This window comes from Bubalus kerabau, chromosome 1 (assembly GCF_029407905.1).
Source record: "Bubalus kerabau isolate K-KA32 ecotype Philippines breed swamp buffalo chromosome 1, PCC_UOA_SB_1v2, whole genome shotgun sequence".
NCBI lineage: Eukaryota > Metazoa > Chordata > Mammalia > Artiodactyla > Bovidae > Bubalus > Bubalus kerabau.
In genome coordinates, this window is record NC_073624.1 from 226007902 (window position 1) to 226030183 (window position 22282).

General features: G+C 44.7%; 1 protein-coding gene across 4 annotated transcripts in view; it reads left to right on the top strand.

Moving 5' to 3' along the window:
- The first annotated feature begins 382 nt into the window (after positions 1-382).
- SH3RF2 (SH3 domain containing ring finger 2) overlaps positions 383-22282 on the top strand; it is a 151714-nt gene continuing 129814 nt past the window's right edge. For 2 of the 4 annotated variants that reach the window (XM_055557146.1, XM_055557137.1), the window contains exons 1-2: positions 383-481; positions 1588-2077. In XM_055557146.1, coding sequence (XP_055413121.1) covers positions 1700-2077 — 378 coding nt within the window. In that variant the 5' untranslated portion in view covers positions 383-481; positions 1588-1699. Of the gene's footprint in view, positions 482-1431; positions 2078-22282 lie in introns of those variants that run through there. The other 2 variants (XM_055557155.1, XM_055557162.1) reach the window with 2 other exon arrangements.

Genomic DNA, 22282 nt, shown 5'->3' on the forward strand with positions numbered 1-22282 from the left:
GCAGTACTTTTTAGGTGACCGGTTTATCTTTGTGTTCACAGCTACCTTAATACTTTTGAACTTTTCAGGAAATCCTCATAAAGGTTTGAAATAAACACAATCACCTTGGCATGTTCATAACTTGAGTGTGTTTCAATTTCCGGGAAAGGACAGAAAATGAGGAAGGGGAAATATAAACTTTGTAAATACTTAACCTTAGAGGAAATTGACTTGTATTTTGCCCCCTTGTAATCTTTTCCCTGAAATCGACTCCCACAAAGGAAGGATCGGTAGCAGAGTGTGAAAGTGCAAAGGACAGAACGGCGGTGAAAGCGTTAACTGGGCTGGGTAAGGCGAGCCCTGAAAAGAGTTAAGACTCGAGTTAAAGTTTTCAAAGCGGCGGCAGCAGCAGCTCCAGGAGAAACGGAAGCCGGTGGAGGGAGCCTGGCGGAGCATCGAGGACAGTGCTGAGCTGAACTCAGTCCCGGGTGGCAAGCTCAAGGTTAGTGGCCCCCCGCACACCTCCGCGTGCTTACATCTTTGGAGCTGTCTCAGGAGGCTGGGCGCCTTCTCCCAGCCTGGCTTGTCCTGTCTGCCTGACTTCACCAGTGGGGCCACCGGCTCGTGCCAACCCTCCCGCTACGAGTTCCCCTAAGCCGTGGAGCTGAGAGGGACCGGGACCTGTTCCCAAGCCACTTTCCTTAAGGGGAGGACTTCTTCTCAGACGTCCACAAGGAAACTGTTTCTGGAACAAGGATAATTTTCAGAATATACACACACACAGGTACATACACACACACACACACACACACACACACACCTGTATGTACTGCCCCATCTTGGTTCTTGCAGGCTGTGACCACAATCCCAAATTCCTATCTGCTTCAGTTGAAACTGAGAAGTTGTCAAAGTAACAAAACAGGCTGTGCAACTTTATCGTGTGGGAGGGATACTGTCTCTGAGGCTAAGATAATCAAGGTAAGAAGGCAAAAAAAAAAAAGGGGGGGGGGGGGACGAAAAGAAAGAAAAAAAAACTTTCAAGCTCCACAGCCTGGGGTTGAGGCAAAACTATTTTTGAAAATTAGATTCTCGTAGAAATTGTACATTGCTAGAACAAAATAAAGGGGGAAGATGTACTGTGAAGGACAGAATTCTACAACTACGGGAGATTCCCATACACTTATGTAAACAGCTTGTTATCAGCGTGATGCAGATAACAGATACACTTAAAGAAGGGAAAGAGAGAAAATAGCTTCAGAGAAATTACATCCTGAGGGGCCTTTCATTTGAGATCCAGACGGACTGCTGGAAGGCTTCATCCTTGGAGCCCCGGGTCAGCTCTGTCTCCCTTCTCCCGCCTTGCTCACGGAGAGGCAATGAGTAAGTCAGTCCGGCAAGCAGTCAGAAGCTGTATTGGCTGCTCCCTCGCATCCTCCAGCAGGCAGGAGTCGAGGTCTCTACCTGCTAGCACTGAATCAGAATGAGTCATCTGAAACTTGGGTGCGGAAACAAAGTTCCTGCGAACTCCCTTATGAGGCTCTGCCTCCTGTAGGTGGGATATACCTCTGAAGGCAGTCACGGTTTTTTCCCTCTTCCTTTCTCCTTCAGACAAGCGGGCATCCTGACGCTCTCAAGAAGCCCCGTCTCTGCCCCACTGGCTCAGCTGACCCGACCATGTGGACTCTGCCCCTCCAGGTCAGGACTGGAGTTTTAAAATAAAATGGATGACGTGACGTTACTTGATCTTCTGGAGTGTCCCGTGTGCCTTGAAAAGCTCGATGTCACCGCCAAAGTTCTCCCTTGCCAGCACACCTTCTGCAAGCCATGTCTCCAGAGGATTTTCAAGGCCCACAAGGAGCTGCGGTGCCCCGAGTGCAGGACCCTGGTGTTCTGCAGCATCGAGGCGCTGCCGGCCAACCTGCTGCTCGTGCGCCTTCTGGACGGCGTGCGGGCCGGACAGAGCTCGGGGAGAGGGGGTTCCTTCCGTCGGCCCGGCGTGCTGACCCCACAGGACGGCAGGAGGAGCAGGACTCACCCCAGAGGTCCGCAGTGCAGTCCTTTCCGACTGGTGCCTAACGTCAGAATCCACATGGATGGGGTAAGAAAGATCTCTGTTCCTTCGTGTTTCCTTAGAGGTTGGGTTTGTGCGCGCCAGCAGTTGGGGCTTCTCTTCTTTTAGCTATGTTTCAAAGAGCCGCTGCCGAGGATTCCCTGAGGATAAGTTTCTGTGGGTGGTGATTGTCGTACTGAGACTCAGTGGAACCCTGAGCCTATCCAGTCCAATCAGGAACTCTTAAAATTCTTAAAGCTACCCAGGTCCTCCCTGCTTGTAGTCCAGAAGGTGGTAGAACATGGAAAGCCTTGATTGTTTATTTATTTATGTGTTTGCTTTTGACTGCACTGGGTCTTCCTTGTGGTGCGGAGGCTTCTCATTGCAGTGGCTTCTCTTGTTTGGAAGCAGGAGCCATAGAGCCTCGCTCAGTAGTTGTGGTGCACAGCTTAGTTACTACTGGCATGTGGGATCTTCCACGACCAGGGATCGAACCCATGTCCCCTGAATTGGCAGGTGGATTCCTAACCACTGGACCACCCTGGAAGTCCTTTGATTATATTCTTGGTACCAGGGCATGGGAAATGCACAGAGGATGAGAAAAAGAAAAACAAATCCAACTGCTTGTCGCTTTTGCAATCTCAGAGAAGTTACTAAATGTCAGGTTTTGTTTGCATTTTACCCAAGTCCATCTTTCCACTCCCAGTCATAAAGTGCCATGATGACAATGCTCATTCACAATCACTCAAAGTTATCAAGACACTGGACACACAAAGTTCGATCGGGAAGGAAGCATATATGTGGGTGGAGTGGCTGACAGGAAAGGCTGGGCTGTGAAGTACAACTGACATGTACAGGAGCCCTGAAGATGTGTCTTACTTTACAAAATGAATAAAGCATACAGAAAATGCACATCAGAGCCTGCCATGAAAAATGAAGCGCCTCAGGCAAGCCACAGGAGATCACCCAGTAATGCGTTTTGTGTTTGGACAACGTGAATCGTCCTGTCCAGCCTTGTGGGCACATCCTTGAGACTTTATATGACCTGACTGTGAGCCTCATTCTGGGAAGCTGGGGAAGGGGATAACTTGAGAGAAGATCATGGTCCTGTGGCTACAGGAGGATTATTGGCTGTCACCCCCAGAGTCAGTGTGTCCAAGTGGGCATGGCACGCCATGGCCTGGGTGGTTGGCATACTCAGAAATTCTGTGAAGTGCCACATAAAGCAAGCTTTAACCCTGGCAGCTAACCATGACTTTAACCATGACTCCCCACTGTGAAGAGTAGCAGAGGGAGGGAGGGTCTTCCCCGGACTCCTTCCCAACGAAGGAGAATAGGCTCGGGTGTGCATTCAGGACAAGTTTCTAAAATATTCTTCTCAACAGCCTATTACTCCTTGGGCTCCCTGCACCCTTAAGCCACCCATGCAGCAGGGTAGTGTGGAAACTTTCCAAAAGGAGAGCAGGAAGAAACCAGGCTTCAGTGTGATTTCTTCACAGCAGACTTTTTATTGCCATTGTGCCTGTGTGTGAGAACACATTCCACAAAAGGGTTTAGTGCCCTCCTTTAAGGCTCCTTATTAGCCCCAGGTCTAGTCATCAATCAGAATCTACAGGCTTGGAAGAGGAGGGGTAGGGGCGCCAGCTTTCCCAGGCAGGCTGTGTTTACAGAGCATCAGGCTGAACCTTGGGTCAGCAGATCTCCCTTTGAATTCCTGAGACCCAGCAACCTCTCTCCTCCCTCACCCTGCAAAGTCTGACTTGCCTCCCCGCAGGGCGGAGTATCATCCATCACTCAGAGAGTGCTGGGAGACTGGGAGGAGGCAAGTTCCCTATCACCTTCGCATATTTTTGTTCATGCTTTCTTCTTTTTGATGTGGCTATGTTGCTAAGAAAAGGTAGCAACAGATGGAGCCACAGCTACCTACTTTTTGAACCACAGCGAATTCCCAGGTCCCTCCTGGCATGGGGAGCTATAGGAACTAGAGCTCTTATTCTCTTATAGGAATAAGAGACAACCAGTAAGATCCTGCGTGTCCCTGGAAGTCTTTCCCAAGGACCCATCACTTCAGACCAAGGGGCCGGTGATGGGGTTGTGCCCATCCTCTGAGCTGCACTGGACTGAGTCCTGCCATGAGGCTAAAACAAACCAAGCCATTGAGGGTACCTGCTTTCCAGCAGCACCTGGTTTAGTGAAGATGCTCTGTGAGAGGGCAGACCCGGGGTCCACTCCACACCCTCACCCATTTCCTCCCTTTCCTGAGCCCGCCTTTCTCCGTGTGCCTCATCTCATCACTTTTGACTCTCTCAGTGGGGATGTGAACAAACTATTCCTGGATGTAAATACAGCTATAATTCTGCATCCTGGTTTACTCCCCCCAATTGTAGCTGCCTCTCCTGAAGTGTGAAAGCAATGGTGCATCCCTGGGTTCAGACAATTGAAGATGATCTGAGAGTCTACACACTGTTCTGAGAGGCGGAGGTGTGGCCTTACATCCTTACATCCTCAGTCAAACCCTTATCAAGCTACTTGCCCTCTTGGCCTCAGTTTACCCAACCCAGTCAACTCTTAATATTTGCTACCCCTCTTCCTCCAGGATACTGTAAACATTATCTTTACAACAACATACTCATATCACCTTAGAAAACCTATGCTGGGTAAATGCAAAGCATCATCATTATCGTTCATTTAAACTGACTATATGACTGTGGGCAAGCCACTTCAGCTTGCTGGGTCTCAATTTAAAATTCTGTAAAATGGGAAAATGTATTATAAGAGTGGAGAGCCATGGTGAGGCTTAACTAATGAGTGTTTTCAAGGCACTTTGAGATCCTTAGATGAAAGGCATTTGGAAGATCGTTATCGTAGTAAACATTATTATTGACTGTTTATTGTGCCCTGTCGTGCATGAGACATTCTACAAAACACAGCAGGAGTGACAGTCCTTGCAGGAGAGTGTAATAGGTGTTATTATTGAACTTGAGTCTACAAGGAGTCCAGGCCAGTATAATACTAAGTATAAAGTACTCTACTAATAGGGCATAAACAACCTGTTGTCACGGGGTACCATTTTGCAAAATACCTCTTCCAGAGGACTCAGTGTTAAGGTGGCATTCTCAAAGAGTTCATTTAATTTCATGTTCAGGAGCCTTTTAAGTCCAAAGTCTGTTCTGCTCACCTTGCATCATCTAAAAAACAAGCTCATCGAGATCTTTCTGTTGGCTCAAAGAGGTCTGGTACGTTCTGTGCTAGCCAGTGTGCCAGGGTGGAACCAAGAGCCACACTTCATAGTGCCAACTCAAGAGAGAAAAAAAAAATAGTCCATTGTGCCTACCTGTCTAAAACCCTCCCAAGCCAGTTGTGTAAAAAGAAAGCTTGAGAAATGGCTGTAGGTTTCTATAGCATGCAATTATTTCAAGCCAACAGGTAAGACCAACAGACTCCTGGAGGACCCATGTCAGTGCTGATGTCATTGGTTCTTATTCCTTCCCATATTGTGGCCGAGCCAAAGGAACTTTGCAAGTCTTTGAGAAGATTATGGGCTTCTGAATTGCTGATCACTCTTCCTCCTTCCTCCACTACCCTTTAATAATATTTCTGATTTAGAACAGGCAGGAAAGCAGTGAAGCTAAAAACTTGCAAAGTTAGACTTTGAAAAAGCCAGAATTCAGATTCTGATTCTGCCTTTCAACAGTTGCATACTTTGGATGAACCTCAGGGCCAGCCTCCAATTCCCCTTCTGAAACCTGGAGATAATAGCAGTACCTACCTCTGAGGGTTGTTGCTGCTGCTAAGTTGCTTCAGTCGTGTCCGACTCTGTGCGACCCCATAGACAGCAGCCCACCAGGCTCCCCCGTCCCTGGGATTCCAGGCAAGAACACTGGAGTGGGTTGCCATTTCCTTCTCCAATGCATGAAAGTGAAAGTGAAAGTGAAGTCGCTCAGTCATGCCCAACTCTTCGCGACCTCATGGACTGTAGCCTACCAGGCTCCTCCGTCCATGGGATTTTCCAGGCAAGAGTACTGGAGTGGGTTGCCATTGCCTTCTCCGTTCTGAGGGTTGTTGGGGAGAAATAAATGCGACAGTTCATGTCACTTAGCTTGTAGCACCATGATTGGTTCATATTATGTGCTCAATAAATTTTAGCTGGTATTGCTATTGTTATTAAAGCAACTCAAGACTTTCCACGCTAAATTATGCACCATCTCTCTTGTTAATCGAGTGTCCCCCAGAGATGGTCCTTGGTACCCTGATTTTTGGTTGGTATGTGTGTCTCCAAAGGATGTGAGGCCATAATTCATGTGTGTGATTCCTCCCAGCATGAGCTGGCTTGGCAGTTCATTTCCAAGACCTTTAGGAGCTAGGAATGGATTCTAGGAGAAAACAATACTCTCCAGCTTCTCTTCCCCAAATGGCGAGCTCAGCAAAACACCATACACGGAGCAACAACCTGGTCCAGCTTCCCAGCATTGCCAATGCCTCATTAGCATCTGTCTTTCCTTTCCCCTGCATCTTTCAATCCCCAACACAAATGTCGCCGTCCTGGGTCTTGCAGGGCCAGACTCTCTCACTTCTTTGTTAAACATCATGCCAACCACACACATTCCTATCTTGCTCGCCCTACCTCAGCAAGAACACACCTGCCACCTCCAGCACACAGACCAGGTGGCTGTGTCCTAGAAACTTCTTCAGCTGGTGTGGCAAGCAGCTGAGATGAAAAATGAGGTCAGAAGGCACAGGGGGGAACTGAGGCTGGGGAGAAACCAAAGGGCATCCAGGCCCTTTCCTGGGTCTCAGCTGCTGTGTCCTGCAGCAGTGCTGCGACACACGTGGTCATCTCTGCTAAATTTGCAAGGCAGTTAAAACCATCCCAAGCACCTGAAGACAGCAGGCAGATGGCACTGGGTCAGCGAGGCCTGGATATGGCACGTGTAGGAGCCAAGTTTGAGAAGTCAGGAGACCCAGATAGTTCTCCGGCTCCTCCCACCTTTGCAAACCTTTGACAAAACCATATGGCTCCAAACTGACTTGACCCCTACTCTCTGTTGATATACCACCTTCTTCATTACAAGTCCTCCCCATTTCACTGATTACCGTTTAAGGACTGTGGTCAAATAGAGCTGAGTTTGTGCTGGTATTCAATTACTTTTGAGCTGTGAGGCCTCAGGCAAATCACTTAACCTCTCTGATCCCCAGTTTCCATATTTGTGCAATAGTGATATTAATGGTATACATATGTCATAAGGTTACAATGAGATGATGTATGTAAAATGCTTAGTATACTATGGTAAATGTTAAGTAACGAAACAGCAACAGTAGAGGACAAAGTTTGGAGCATTGGATTTGGAGCTCTTTGTACCCACACATAAACATACAGAGACCTCTGTTCAAAAATTAAGCAAAGGGGATAACAAAAGAAAAAGGGGTTCCTGACAAGACAAAACTAGGGACTTCCCTGGTGGTCCAGTCGTTAAAACCCCATGCTCCAAATGCAGGTGGCATGGATTCGATCCCTGGTTGGAGAACTAAGATCCCACATACCAAGCTGTGTAGCCCAAAAGCAAAGGGACAAAACTACAGTGATGAAAAAGTGTGGTTTTCAGTGGTGACCAGGGGTTATGGGTTGGGAGAGGATTTATAAAGGATAGCGTGAGGGAGTTTTATGGGATGAAGGGACTATCCTGCATCCTGTTTGTGGTGAAAGTTAAATGAATCTATATATGTGTTAACATTCATATGAATATATGCCAAGAGGGGAAAAAGTCAATTTCACTGTATGCCAATGTTTAAAATAATATTTTTAAAAATGAAAGGGAGCTCTTGCACATTTCTTTGAGTCTCTACCTGATTTTCACCTGGCCTGCTCTGATGTCCCCTCATGTCTGTGTGTATTGGGTCAATGCTATTTTGGAGAAGGATTTTGCCATCATTTAAGCAATCAGGGTAATTCCTGCGGGTGGGCTTCTCTCTGTTTTAGCAAACTATTCTATTAACTGCTTCAGTTTTCTCATCAGTTAGAGGTATCTGGCCAGTAGACAAACAGCAGAGCATCCCCTGGTGGAGATGGCCCAAGCAGATGGCTGGGGCAGAAGGTTCTCCTTACTCAACCTCAATTTTCCATCATGTGCACTGGGCGTGTCACCTAAGGGATTAGTCAGTGCATATTTCGTGTTGTTTCGATGCCTCTTAGGAAAGGTTGTCTGCCCACATGTCCCTTCATACTATGAAGAGATTATGGAACAAGGGAAAGTGCTTGTTCAGCCCTTGACACGCAAAGAGCATCCCCATCTATCTCATTCCAGACGCCACTGCATAGCTTTTGGCTGAGCAGGGACCAGCTCACATATGGTTCTCTTCAATCTCAACATCTTCCCCCTTTTTCATTTATTTAATTTAGTTTATTTTTATTATTTTATTTTGCCTGCTCTGGGTCTTTGTTGAGGTGTGCAGGCTCTTCACTGGGCACGCAGGATTTCTCTAAGTTGCATCGCACAGGGGCTTTTTTTTTTGCTATCGAGCATGGGCTCTAGAACACCTAGGCTCAGTAGCTGTGGTGCTCAGGCTTAGTTGCCCTGTGGCATATAGGATTTTAGTTCCTGGACCAAGGATCAAACCTGTGTCCCCTGCATTGGAAGGCAGACTCTCAACCACTGGACCACCAGGAAAGTTCCTCTTTCTCATTTTCAAATCTATACTTATGTGTTAGACCTGTCTTTGACAAACTGTATTATGTAAGTGATTAATGGAGGTTCCATAAAGCTCCAGAGTCAAAGAAACCTGAGGTTGAAACAGAGTTAAACCTTTTTTCTTTGCTGCAGGACTTTTCCGTACTTTTAGTACTAAAGAATGGTGAATCTCCAAAGAGAAGACAATGATAAGAAACATTTCCCAAATTCCTGTGACAGTGGTAACCCTAAGACTTTTATTAGTGCCTTGAGTTATATTAATTGTCCACAGAACACATTTTGGGAAATGTTGTCTCATACTAATGCAGAGATAGCTGAGCCCTCAAAGAGAATCCCTATTATAATTAGAGACTATTGATGCATTCCAAGAAGAGTTGTGGGCAAGTTTTTGTTGTTAGAAGATATTTTTGGAAAACTGTTTGAAACTTGCTACCACCAGTTTCTGTAGTATTTATTTCGCTTCTATCATTTTATTTTTTGGTCATGCCACACATCATATGGGGTCTTAGTTTACCCACCAAGGATCAAACCCACATCCCTTGCATTGGAAGTACAGAATCTTAACTACTGGACCACCAACGAAGTCCCTTAGCTTCTGTCAGTAGTCAGCCATAGGTACTGTGGGACTCTACCCAACAAAGTAAAGGTTCTACCTACCCAGTGCTTATTGTTTGATGGTAAAACCAGCTAATTAGATACATGTATTAAGCATATGTGTATAAATATATACATACATATCCCTGATTTAAATATATTATCTATTATAAGATACATTATTTAGTTATAGCCCTAAAGGGAATAAAAAAAGCACTACTATATTAGATGTTCACTGTAAGATACATCCAATTTTAGAAATGTTAAGATATGAAAAAAGGACTGTCTTACTGAAGAGTACATATTGTCTGATTCCATTTATATAAAATTCCAGAAATGGCAAACTATAGTGCTTTTTGGGTAATGCAAATGTTTTATGTGGTGTTATATAGGTTTGTCTAAATTCATCAAATCGTACACTTAAAAAGAGTACATTTTTGGTGTGTATATATATATATATAACCCCATAAAGTGATTAAGACAAAGAAGTCTTAGACTCAAAAGATACTGGTTTATGAAAATGTCAGATGAGGAGGTGGTTCAGTTTAAGGGAAATGAAGTTTGTCTAAAAAAAGAAACTTCCTTTAAAAATATGGGCATTTTAATGGTAGGAAGGACATGGTCAGGGAATGAAAAGGCAGGGTCTAGTCTGGGCACGTGGGGGCTAGGAAAGACGGGGTATCTTGAACAGAATGGAAGTTGGAAGAGAGAGAGAAAGAGATGGAGAGTAGTTGGCATGACTGGTTATCTGCTTCAAAACCACCACTAGGAAGGCACATGTCAATTACTCTGTAATTAAGTCTCTCTGTGTCTGCTTCCATGTAATCATGTGGCCTATGGGTTGTATGTACCTGATGGATTCAGAGCAGCCAAACAAGATATCTCTGCTCTGAACAGACGGCCAAGCTCCCTGGGTAAACTGAGGAGCAGTTTCCACTTCACTGGCAGACGGACCCTCTTTTTCATTGAAATGGTCAGGTTACCTGACAACCCCAGCATGCAGGAACACTAGCCAGCACATCCACAGCAAGGGGCAGAACACAGGGCAGGGAAAGACAAGTCTATTCGTCATGAGCTGCTTCCTGCAACTTGGGTCTGTGTCAGCCACCAGGGTCACACTGTTCCCGATGCCTGGCTCAGAAGCCAGGGCATTCAACAGACTGCTTCTAAGTGCCTGCTACATGCCAGGCTCCATCTTGAAAGCTCACACCTTTGAAAGCTCACAGCAGGAATGCTCATGGGCTCAGACTCTAGGACTCAAATAACAGCTGAGTTCACTTTAGATCTCTGTCATTTTTCCAATCTTTTATCCAAGCAGCAGCACAACAGGCAACTTGTCCCGGGTCTGGGTCTCAGTACCATGCTTGGAGCACATACCTACAGCCTGGCCCAGATTAGGAACCCTCAAATGTTTTTTGAATTAATGAATGAACACATTCACGTTTTTGGTAGACTTTATGGAGTCATGGAATAATAACCCCTCATAATGTGGAAATGAACTCTTCCTGAATTGAGCCATGACAAAGCTCTATGAGGAATGAGCAGCGTATTATATTAGGCATAAAGCCACGTGGTGAATGAAATATTCTGGAGGTGAATCACCTTATTAAATACCTTTTGGGGTGACAGTACTGCCCAGAAAACATAGTGGGCCAAGTTCAAAACCACTTAGCTCATGAATTGTTAACCCTAAGAAGATAGGAAATGTGTCTCCATATATGACCAAATTCCTGTATCAGAATCCACAAACGCTATGTACTCCTCTGATGGTGGGGAAAATATTCATAGTGAGTTAATTTACACTTAGCCCCAGTGGCAGAAAAGACGAAGCATCAGAAGAATTTGCCAACGAGTTATGTGCTAAACTGGCCTGGCCTCCTCCATGAAGGAAGCAGCATTTCAGGTAAGAACATGGCTCCTGCGCCTCTCAGGCTGACCAACCTATGTCACACATGTATATAATATAGAGAGCATAAAACTGGCATTTTTAGCCACTTTTATGTGTGTAGGGCAGTCGCATTAAGTATATTTACATTGTTCTGCACCCAGCACCACTATCCATCTGTCTCCAGAACTTTTCATCATCCCATACTGAAACTCTGTACCAATTAATAGCCCTTCATTGCCTCCTGGTGTGTATGTGTAAGTGTGTGTGTGTGTGTGTGTGTGTGTGTGTGTGTGTGTGTAGATAGATAGACAAATAGACATTCACATGTATATTTTAAACTTCTTTCTGGGTAAGAGGAATAAGTCTTTTAATATCATTTTTTAAATATATACTCTAATTTTCTGCTGTTTCTGACCTTAGACTTCCAATGAGATAAGCAAACAAGATAATGCTGTGATTCAGAACCAAGGCTCTTCATTCATATGTACTGGCTGTATGCTTCTGGTCAAGTTATTTAGTAAGTCTGAGCATCATTGTTACAAGATGAAAATAGGAATCTTAGCTCCTAGGGTTCTTGGGAGGATTCAGTGAGGCAGTTCCTGTAAAGTGCTTAGCACAGGGTCTGAATGAGGTAAGCTCCTGCTAAGGGTGAGCTGTCTGCTCGCACTCATCTGGGTAGGTTAACTTGTAAAGCACTACCACGCTTATTGCGGTCAGCCTGTTATTTTACTGCATTGAAGACATGGGGGTAACTGTGATCGTGGCTTCATTTGGAGGATAAGTCAAGACAATTCTTGTAAAGTTCTTAGCACAGGGCGTGACACACACTACTTCTTGATAATAATTGTGAGGCATTATTATTATTTCCTATGCCTCATACAATCAGCAAGCATATACAGGATGCCTTTTATGAGTAAGACCCAATGCCAGGCTCTAGGGAAGAACAAAAGCAAATAATATATGATTCTTATTAACATGTAGACATGGAAGAGACCCAGGAAAACTGAGTAATTCACCAAAATGGCTGAAACCCTGCTATAAAGAGCTCATGGACTTTTGGGAGGCAGCCACGTAAGGTAGTAATTACGAGGCAGGTAATAAGTGTTAAAACAAAGGACTTACTGTGTCAGGCACTGGGTAAAGCACTCTTTACTACAGAATCTACAGAATCTCATTTAACTCTACAAATCTGAGATGACTGCTCCCGTTTTGTCTACTTCACACATACGAGGTTTGTGCTCAAGAAGAGTTCATATACGAAAACACGATGGGAGAAAACGGCTGCAGATCAAAATCGAGCATTCCTGTGCTTGTGTTCAGGGCAGTTGTTGAGGTTGCATTTTATTTTATTTTTTTAATGCAGCTTGTTGTCTAGTTGTGTCTGACTCTTTGCAATCCCATGAACTGTAGCCCAACAGGTTCCTCTGTCCATGGGATTCTCCAGGCAAGAATACTGGAGTGGGTTGCCATTTCCTTCTCCAGGGGATCTTCCTGACCCAGGGATTAAACCTCATCTCTTGCATTGGCAGGCGGATTCTTTACCACTGAACCACCAGGGAAGACTTAAATGCAGCTTTCTTTGTTTGTTTTTAATTTTATTTATTTCTTTATTTGGCTGCACTGGGTCTTAGTTGTGGCACTTGGGGTTTTTAGCTGCTGCATGTGAACACTTTAGATGTGGTATGTGGGGTCTAGTTCCCTAACCAGGGATTGAACTCCAGACCCTGCATTGGGAGTGTGGAGTCTTAGCCACCGGACCACCAGGGAAGTCCCTGCAGCTAGTCTTATTCTTGACCATTCACAGCAACCCATGACACTGAGGACTGCAAACCTCAAAATACACTGAGAGGCACGTACACTGGCTGGGGAGTCCTGGCATCATGGTCCCCACACCGCTGGTTTGAAAAAATATGCCTTTTGGCTGCCATTCACACTCACAACATGGAAAGCCAAGAGGATTGATGAGAGAGCTTGGATTATTCACTGTCAACCTTCCCTGAGAAGCTAAGGAGAAATAAGACAAAATATTTCCCAGAGTGCCTGATGCAAACCACCCCCGTTTAAGGGTATCAGCCACCTGCCAGTGTTGGAGAAGGCAAGTGTGGAACCACTTGCCTAACTGGAAAATTGGTCCACATAGTCGGCTGCAGCCCATCTTCCCATCTCAGTGTCCCCTTTGCTCCTCCAGAAAGTCAGCCCTCTGTCCCAAATCCCAAGCCAGTCGGCTGCAGGTTCCTCAGGCTCTCCGAGACTACCCTCCAGCCTCCCAGCATATGTAAGCTCCTGAGGTTAAGGAGGTGTCTTGTCTTCTCTGTACCGAGCAGAGTGCCTGAAATGCAACCAGAATTCAATAAATATTGAAGTACTGAATACGTAGTGTTGGTGATAATGCAAGAAACTGCAGTTAGATTCAGCATCTTTAAGGCCCTGGTGTTTTTGCCTGGGACAAGAGGAAAGGAGACATCCCCACTATCTCATCCCCCGGATCCGTTTCAGCCCCTGTCTTGTTGACCAGGGTGTTTCTTGACTTAAGGCCAGGTGTGTTAGGAATGGCACAGAAGTGCTTGCAGGGGATTCAGAGGTGAAAAAAAGAAGTCAGACCAGTATGGAGCCAGATAGAGAGAACACCAAAACTGGCAAGTGCGTTCCTCTGAGCAGGTTCCCCTGGTTTTGCACAATTAAGGATGATATCGCCACACACATAGGAGTATTTTAATTGGTTGCCAAGGCAATGCGGCAGAGTCAGTGGGCATGAAGCAGGAATAGATCTCTGCAGAGCTGTGCTCAGGAAGGGTGCTTGGCTGTGACATTAACGAGCTGCCTGGATAGGAGAAAGGCAGAGCTGCCATAAATCTTCTTTGGGGCTTTTCTTCAGTATATGGAAATGGCAGAGAAAGGGAGGGGCAAAAGAGAAAACTTCTCTTTCTGGCCCTCTGGAGAAGCAGGAGAGGTAATCTTCTGGATTTTGAGTTTCTCCTCGGAGTGGTGAACTTTTGTGGATGAGAGAAATCCAAGGAGATTTGGTTGCATGCTGGAAGGAAGAAGGAATAGGATGATTGAAGAACAGAAGGAGATGACAGTGTTTTCTTCTTCTTGAGAGATCATAAAAAGGGCCCAGGATGCAGGAGCCTGTATTTTCACAAAAAGAACACTTTCCACCTACTCCTTTTACTTCCCTTTGCGTGAGCAAGGAAAAGAATTTGCTATTAAATACATTTCTTTTGGGGGCTTCCCAGGTGGCACTAGAGGTAAAATACGCGCCTGCGAATACAGGAGACATAACAGACACAAGTTCGATCCCTGGTTGGGAAGATCACTGGGGAAGGCATGGCAACCCACTCCAGCATTCTTGCCTGGGAAATCCCAGGCACAGAGCCTGGCTGCCGACAGCCCATGGAGTCACAAAGAGTTAGACATGACTGAAGTGCTTAGCATGCATGCATGTTTCTATTTATTTTCTTAAGGTTTTGAATAACTAAGATTTTTTTTTTTCACAATCATAGAACTTTGTGGTTGAGACAGGTCCTGGGTTTTCTAACTTCTCTGTTTTACTTGCTGTCCCACAACCTAGAGAATCAGGCAAATTCCATCACATGGAATGCTCGTCCTGATGGCCTGGGCAAGGAGGGTGGGACCAGAAGAGAGAGAAGCCAGAAGGGAGGTGGACATTTCTCATTAGCACCTTAATAAGTATGACCATCACGCAGCACACACCGTGTGCCAGACACTGTGAAATAAGTATGATTTTCTTGAATTCTCCTAACAACCTCTGGAAGTCCATGATGTTTTCTCATTTTACAGATGAAAGAAGAGGCAGGATTTGAACCAGGTTTGCCTACATCCAATGACTGGGCTCTTAACAAGATCAGTTAGGGTGTCCAGAACAAGCATGGTGCTCCCTTGGCACCCCAAGGAGCCCTGCACCATCTGCCATTGCCCGTCACTTTCTGTTGGCACCAACACCACCATTCTAATGTGGTTGATAGACTTCCGGAGTACGAGGTAATCTCTGACCAGTCCAGCTCCGTGTGCATGATATGCTGTGTCTTAACTGGATGCCACTTGGTCATACATTGAAGGGTTTAAGTAGTAGAAATGAGTCTAAGTGGGGGGATAGAGAGGGAGACAAGAGAGGAGGAAATGGAGTCAGAGAAAAGAGAAAGGTAGTGATAGAGAAAGGCAGAAAAGATGCATGGGAGATGTAGACAGGGGCGACAGAAACCAGGGACGAAGGAGGAGGAAAGGCAGAAGCTGGTCAAGGCAACAAGTGTGTGGGAGTAGCAGGGCTGGGGGGGCAACCTTGGGGAGATATGTTATCAGGAGACATGTCAGGCTTTGATCCAAAGCTGGTCTGCTTTTCTCGAAGTTAAACAGAGTTGGAACAAAATATTTATGCTCCATTCCTTTCAGAAACCTGTCATCAGGACAGGCAAAATTGTCTATTATAGGTGGGGAAAAATAGAGCCTGAAATTCAGGAAAGTCAGCTTTTAATCCTGGCTTAGCTGAGAACCAGCCCTGTGACATGAAATGTATCCGAGTGCTTATTAAATGTTAGCAGTTACTATGGTTAAAGAAAAAGTCAGATTCTCTGAGTCTCTGAATTCTGCTGTATCAAAGATTTTACAGAATATGGAAATGATTCAGAAGTATTTGCATTTATGTTTTAAAGAAAAAGATGCATAAATTTCTCCCCTTTCAAGGCTTCTCTGGTGGTTCAGTGGTGAAGAATCCACCTGCTGATGCAGGAGGCACAGGTTCAATCCCTGGCTCAGGAAGATCCCCTGGAGAAAGAAATGGCAACCCACTCCAATATTGTTGCCTGGGAAATCCCATGGACAAAGGAGCCTGGCAGGCTACAGTCCATGGGGTTGCAAAAGAGTTGGACACAACTTGCACATTGTTGCAAGTGGCAAAATTTCATTCTTTTTCCTGGCTGAATAATATTCCATTGTATATATGTATAGCACATCTTCTTAATTCATTCACCTGTTGACGGACACTTGCGTTGCTTCCATATCTTGGCAAGTGTAAATAGTGCTGCTCTGAATATTGGGGTGCATGTATCTTTTCAAATGGGAGGTTTGGGCATTTTTCACATGTATGCCCAGGAATAGAATTTTTGCATCTTGTGGTAGTTCTATTTTCAGGTTCTTGAGGAACCTCCACACTATTCTCCACAGCAGCTACACAAATTTACATTCCTACATGTTGGTGATTTTTGTTATTGTTTAGTATTAATATTGCCCCTGTCTTTGCATAGTTGTCCATCTTATTCTACTGGGAGCACCTGGTCCAGGATCCAGTTGCCTTTTGCTTAAACTATCTAAAAAGTAAGCAGTTCTGTCTTATGAAAGATCTCTGAAGTATCTCCACACTGGAATTTCAGGAAGCAATGACACAGTCTTAGAGAATGTCTCTTGAGATCTCTTCCAGTAAAGAGCCTCCAGCCATAATAAACCTTGCTAATCAATACTGTAACAGGAATGCTACTCTTGAAAGCACTATGGAAGACAAATATTTTTTTATTCTGTACATTTGGGAAGAAACATGTAACATTATGTGGGTGCAAGATATGTGTGTTAGTCACTCAGTTGTGACCGACTCTTTGCAACCCCATTGGACTGTAGCTGTCCAGGCTCCTCTGTCCATGGAGTTCTCCAGGCAAGGATACTAGAATGGGTTGCCATTCCCTTCTCCAGGGGATCTTCCTGACCCAGGGATCAAACCTGGGTCTCTCGCATTGCAGGCAGATTCCTTACCATCTGAGCCACCAAGGAAGCAAGGTAGGTTAGTGGTATAAACTAAACTCAATGAAAGGGGAAAATGCTACATTGCAGTAGTAATACCACTAGTAGGTACTCATTACACAATTATATATTGCGTGTTCTCACTATGTACCAGGGAGAAAACTAGACAGCAGGATATAACCATGAACAAGACAGACATAAAATGTACGCTCTACTGGGATCGATGAACAAAAAAGCCATGGTCTTAGTTGGGTTCCCCCAGGAATCAGACTCTGACACGAGAGTTGAGTGCTCACAGATCATTTGGGATGTGTGAGGACATTGATCAGGGCGTGGGGACCTCATACAGGAGAGGGAGGTGACTAGTTAAGGTGTGTTTTGAAGCCACTCACCACAATGGATTACTGATGCTTAACCCTTTGGAAAAACTGTGGGAAACAGTGTAAAACTCAGACCTTAGAATTACTGTGGCCAAGAGGTGAAAGATCTGGGTATTTAAACCCCTATACCTGTCAGTCATTGGTTAAGAGCTACCCCAAGGGGCACAGTATGTTCTAGAAGCTCAAAGCAAGTCTTCCAACAGAACTGCAGGTGCTGGCTATTGGAAGTGAAGCTGAATTGCACAGAAATGGGAATGGGACCTGAGAAGATAAAGGCAGAGCACGAACTGTGTCACTTACACGCACACGAAATAACCAAGATAATCACAAATTGTGCTAAGTGTCTGCTGTATAAACTAACTTTTATCTATACAAGGATATGAAATAGAGGGTGAAAGGGAAGATCCTTGATCAGGGGAGGCATTTGTGCCGAGATCTGAGTGATGAGAAGAAGGCAGCTCTGTGATGAGGCAAGGATGGGTTCTGGTGATGGAGGACATCATGAGCCTGATCCCAGAAGGATCTCGCTGAGTTTGGGGAACTGACCGAACACCCACTTGGCTAAGGGATGATAAAGCAGTGAGGTGAGAGGCATGAGAAAAGGTTGCAAGGGAAGGTCTACAGGGACCAAGAAGCCATGGTCAAGAAGGGAACTCGGATCCTGGATACAATGAGAAAGACTAAAGCAGGGACACCATCTGATCTGATTTTCAATTTAATATATTACTTTGGCTCTTGGGTGGAAAGTGAATTTCTAGGGAACAAGAATGGAAATATTGGGTTGACCAAAAAGTTCATTTAGGAATTTCTGTATGATGTTATGGAGAAACCCAAGTGAACTTTATTGGCCAATTGAATAGAAGATCAATTTCAAGTCTTCTGGATGTGTGACCTGGACTAAGATGGTATGTTTGATGGAAAAAAGTGGATGGGTGTGAGAATACACTTGGAAGTAGACACAGTGGAACTTGATGGATTTGGGCATGCAAACTGGACCCTTGATGTGTCACTAACCTCACTGAAAACTCACTATGTGAAGCACTTCCATTTAATTCTTGTAACTTCTGTGTGAGGCAGATACCCTTTACCTTCATCCCATTTTACCAGTAGGGAGACTGAGGCTCAGAAAGAATAATTTGCTTAGGGTCTCACAGAGATCAAGAGACAAAGCTGGATGTAGTCATAGCTAGTGACTTTAAGGTGCTCTACTGTCACATACCAAACCCCTCTTCCAACAACACAAGAGAAGACTCTACACATGGACATCACCAGATAGTCAACACTGAAATCAGACTGATTATATTATTTTCAGCCAAAGATGGGAAAGCTCATACAGTCAGCAAAAACAAGACCAGGAGCTGACTGTGGCTCAGATCATGAACTCCTTATTGCCAAATTCAAACTGAAATTGAAGAAAGTGGAGAAAACCACTAGACAATTCAGGTATGATCTAAATCAAATCCCTTATGATTATACAGTAGAGGTGAGAAATAGATTTAAGGGACTAGATCTGATAGATAGAGTGCCTGATGAACTATGGATGGAGGTTCATGACATTGTACAGGAGACAGGAATCAAGACCATCCCCAGGAAAAAGAAATTCAAAAAAGCAAAATGGCTGTCTGAGGAGGCATTACAAATAGCTGTGAAAAGAAGGGATGTGAAAAGCAATGGAGAAAAGGAAAGATATAAGCATCTGAATGCAGAGTTCCAAAGAATAGCAAGGAGAGATAAGAAAGCCTTCCTCAGTGATCAATGAAGAGAAATAGAGGAAAACAATAGAATGGGAAAGACTAGAAATCTCTTCAAGAAAATTAGAGATACCAAGGGAACATTTCATGCAAAGATGGGCTCAAAAAAGGACAGAAATGGTATGGACCTAACAGAAGCAGAAGATACTAAGAAGAGGTGACAAGAATACACAGAAGACCTGTACAAAAAAGATCTTCACGACCCAGATAATCACGATGGTGTGATCACTTATCTAGAGCCAGACATCCTGGAATGTGAAGTCAAGTGGGCCTTAGGAAGCATCACTATGAACAAAGCTAGTGGAGATGATGGAATTCCACTTGAGCTACTTCAAATCCTGGAAGATGATGCTATGAAAGTGCTGCACTCAATATGCCAGCAAATTTGGAAAACTCAGCAGTGGCCACAGGACTGGAAAAGGTCAGTTTTCATTCCAATCCCAAAGAAAGGCAATGCCAAAGAATGCTCAAACTACCACACAATTGCACTCATCTCACATGCTAGTAAAGTAATGCTCAAAATTCTCCAAGCCAGGCTTCAGCAATATGTGAACCGTGAACCTCCAGATGTTCAAGCTGGTTTTAGAAAAGGCAGAGGTACCAGAGATCAAATTGCCAACATCCGCTGAATCACTGAAAAAGCAAGAGAGTTCCAGAAAAACATCTATTTCTGCTTTATTGACTGTGCCAAAGCCTTTGACTGTGTGGATCAAAATAAACTGTGGAAAATTCTGAAAGAGATGGGAATACCAGACCACCTGACCTGCCTCTTGAGAAACCTATATGCAGGTCAGGAAGCAACAGTCAGAACTGGACATGGAACAACAGGCTGGTTCCAAATAGGAAAAGGAGTACGTCAAGGCTGTATATTGTCACCCTGCTTATTTAACTTCTATGCAGAGTACATCATGAGAAACGCTGGGCTGGAAGAAGCACAAGCTGGAATCAAGATTGCCGGGAGAAATATCAATAACCTCAGATATGCAGATGACATCACCCTTATGGCAGAAAGTGAAGAACTAAAGAGCCTCTTGATTAAAGTGAAAGAGGAGAGCGAAAAAGTTGGCTTAAAGCTCAACATTCAGAAAACTAAGATCATGGCATCCGGTCCCATCACTTCATGGCAAATAGATGGGGAAACAGTAGCTGACTTTATTTTTCTGGGCTCCAAAATCACTGCAGATGGTGATTACAGCCATGAAATTAAAAGACGCTTACTCCTTGGAAGGAAAGTTATGACCAACCTAGACAGCATATTAAAAAGCAGAGACATTACTTTGTCCACAAAGGTCTGTCTAGTCAAGGCTATGGTTTTTCCAGTGGTCATGTATGGATGTGAGAGTTGGACTATAAAGAAAGCTGAGCACAGAAAAACTGATGCTTTTGAACTATGGTGTTGGAGAAGACTCTTGAGAGTCCCTTGAACTGCAAGGAGATCCAACCAGTCCATCCTAAAGGAGATCAGTCCTGGGTGTTCATTGGTAGGACTGATTTTGAAGCTGCAACTCCAATACTTTGGCCGCCTGATGCAAAAAGCTGACTCACTGGAAAACACCCTGATGCTGGGAAAGATTGAGGGCAGGAGGAGAAGGGGACAACAGAGGATGAGATGGTTGGATGGCATCACCGAATCAATGGACATGGGTTTGGGTGAACTCTGGGAGTTGATGATGGACCGGGAGGCCTGGCGTGCTGCGGTTCATGGGGTCTCAAAGAATCGGACATGACTGAGTGACTGAAATGAACTGACTGTCACATTAACCCCAAGAAGAGGTGGGGATCAGCCCCATGTCCCCCTGTCTGAACATGTCACTGCTCAGTGGTGTTGACTGGCAGAATGTCAGTCAGGCAGAGGGAAAAGCACAGGCATTAAAGCCAAAAGACTTGAGTCTGATCCTAGCTCTTTCACTGGCTGGCTGTCACTAAAACTCTCTGAGCCTCAGTTTCCTCCTCAGTAAGTCAGCTTCATCTTTTCAAATGGTTGTTTTTATTTAATTTTATTGATGTATAGTTGATCTACATTGTTGTGTCAAATGGCTGTTCTTTATATTAAATGAAGGACAGGGGAGCCTGGTGTGCTGCAGTTCATGGGGTCGCAAAGAGTCAGACACAACTTAGCAACTGAACAATAACAACAAAGTCTGAATCACTGGGTTGTCCAGAGCCAACTCAGACCAGCTCCCTGGGTGCCTCCAGCCAGGAGCAGAATTGGGGCCACATCAGGCTTGCATCCTTAGGTGCTGTCTCAGGAGACTTGACTCTGAGGACTCAGAAAGACAGATTCCTTTAAAGGAGAAACCCATCCAAACAAATTCCTCCCATGACTCTGCCTGAGGCCTGACCGAGACTGGGTGTTACATAAAAGGCGCTCTTAACCCAAGTTCATCTCAGGCTTTCTGTTTAAAGAAAATGCCACCTTGTAAGGAATCATAAAGCACAGGTGCTGAGAGCTGCAAAGGATCATAAGAAACCGCCTGCCACAGTGTCTTCCTATACAAATATGGAGTCTGAGGCTTAGCAAGAAGAAAAGACTAGCCAAGGCTACACAGTTTACCTGTGAATAGACACCAGGAGCAATGCCAGGCTTTCTGAATCTTGGCCTGAGCACCTTGTAGTTTAACTGCCTTGCCTCTTGTCCAGGCCATTGTAATGAGTTTGCTGGACTTGGATTGGAGGCCTCCAAAACAGATTTCAACATAAAGCACTCCTTTAGAAATGTGAGCACATTCAGATCACGTGTAGTGTTTTGCAGCATGGCCTGGTAAGGGCACTTTGAGACCTCTGGCCCTCAGCTGCAGTTTGGGCTGAAAAGCATGTAAACATTTCCACGGTCTTACAGTTTATACCAATTTGGAGCCTCAAGAGGCAGTTTCTAAAGACTTGGGGGAAAGAACAAGGAACAAACTACACAGAGAGACATAGAGCAACACTGGATGGCAGTGAAAGAAAAATCTTTCTTATGTGAAACAAAAGGTATGAAAGAGGTGAGCCTGGCATTGGCATCAAGGGGCTCAGTTTCATGGATATTGTTCTCTGAAAGCCCTTTCTTATGCAACCATTCGCCTAATAGCAACCACTATTTTGGTTTTGTCTTTTAAACATTTTAAATTATTTCCAAAGAATAGAAAAGTGATTACTGGCTCAAAGGGGATGAATATTTTTGAGCCTCCTGATACATAATATTCATTTGCTTTCATCTGTGTTCG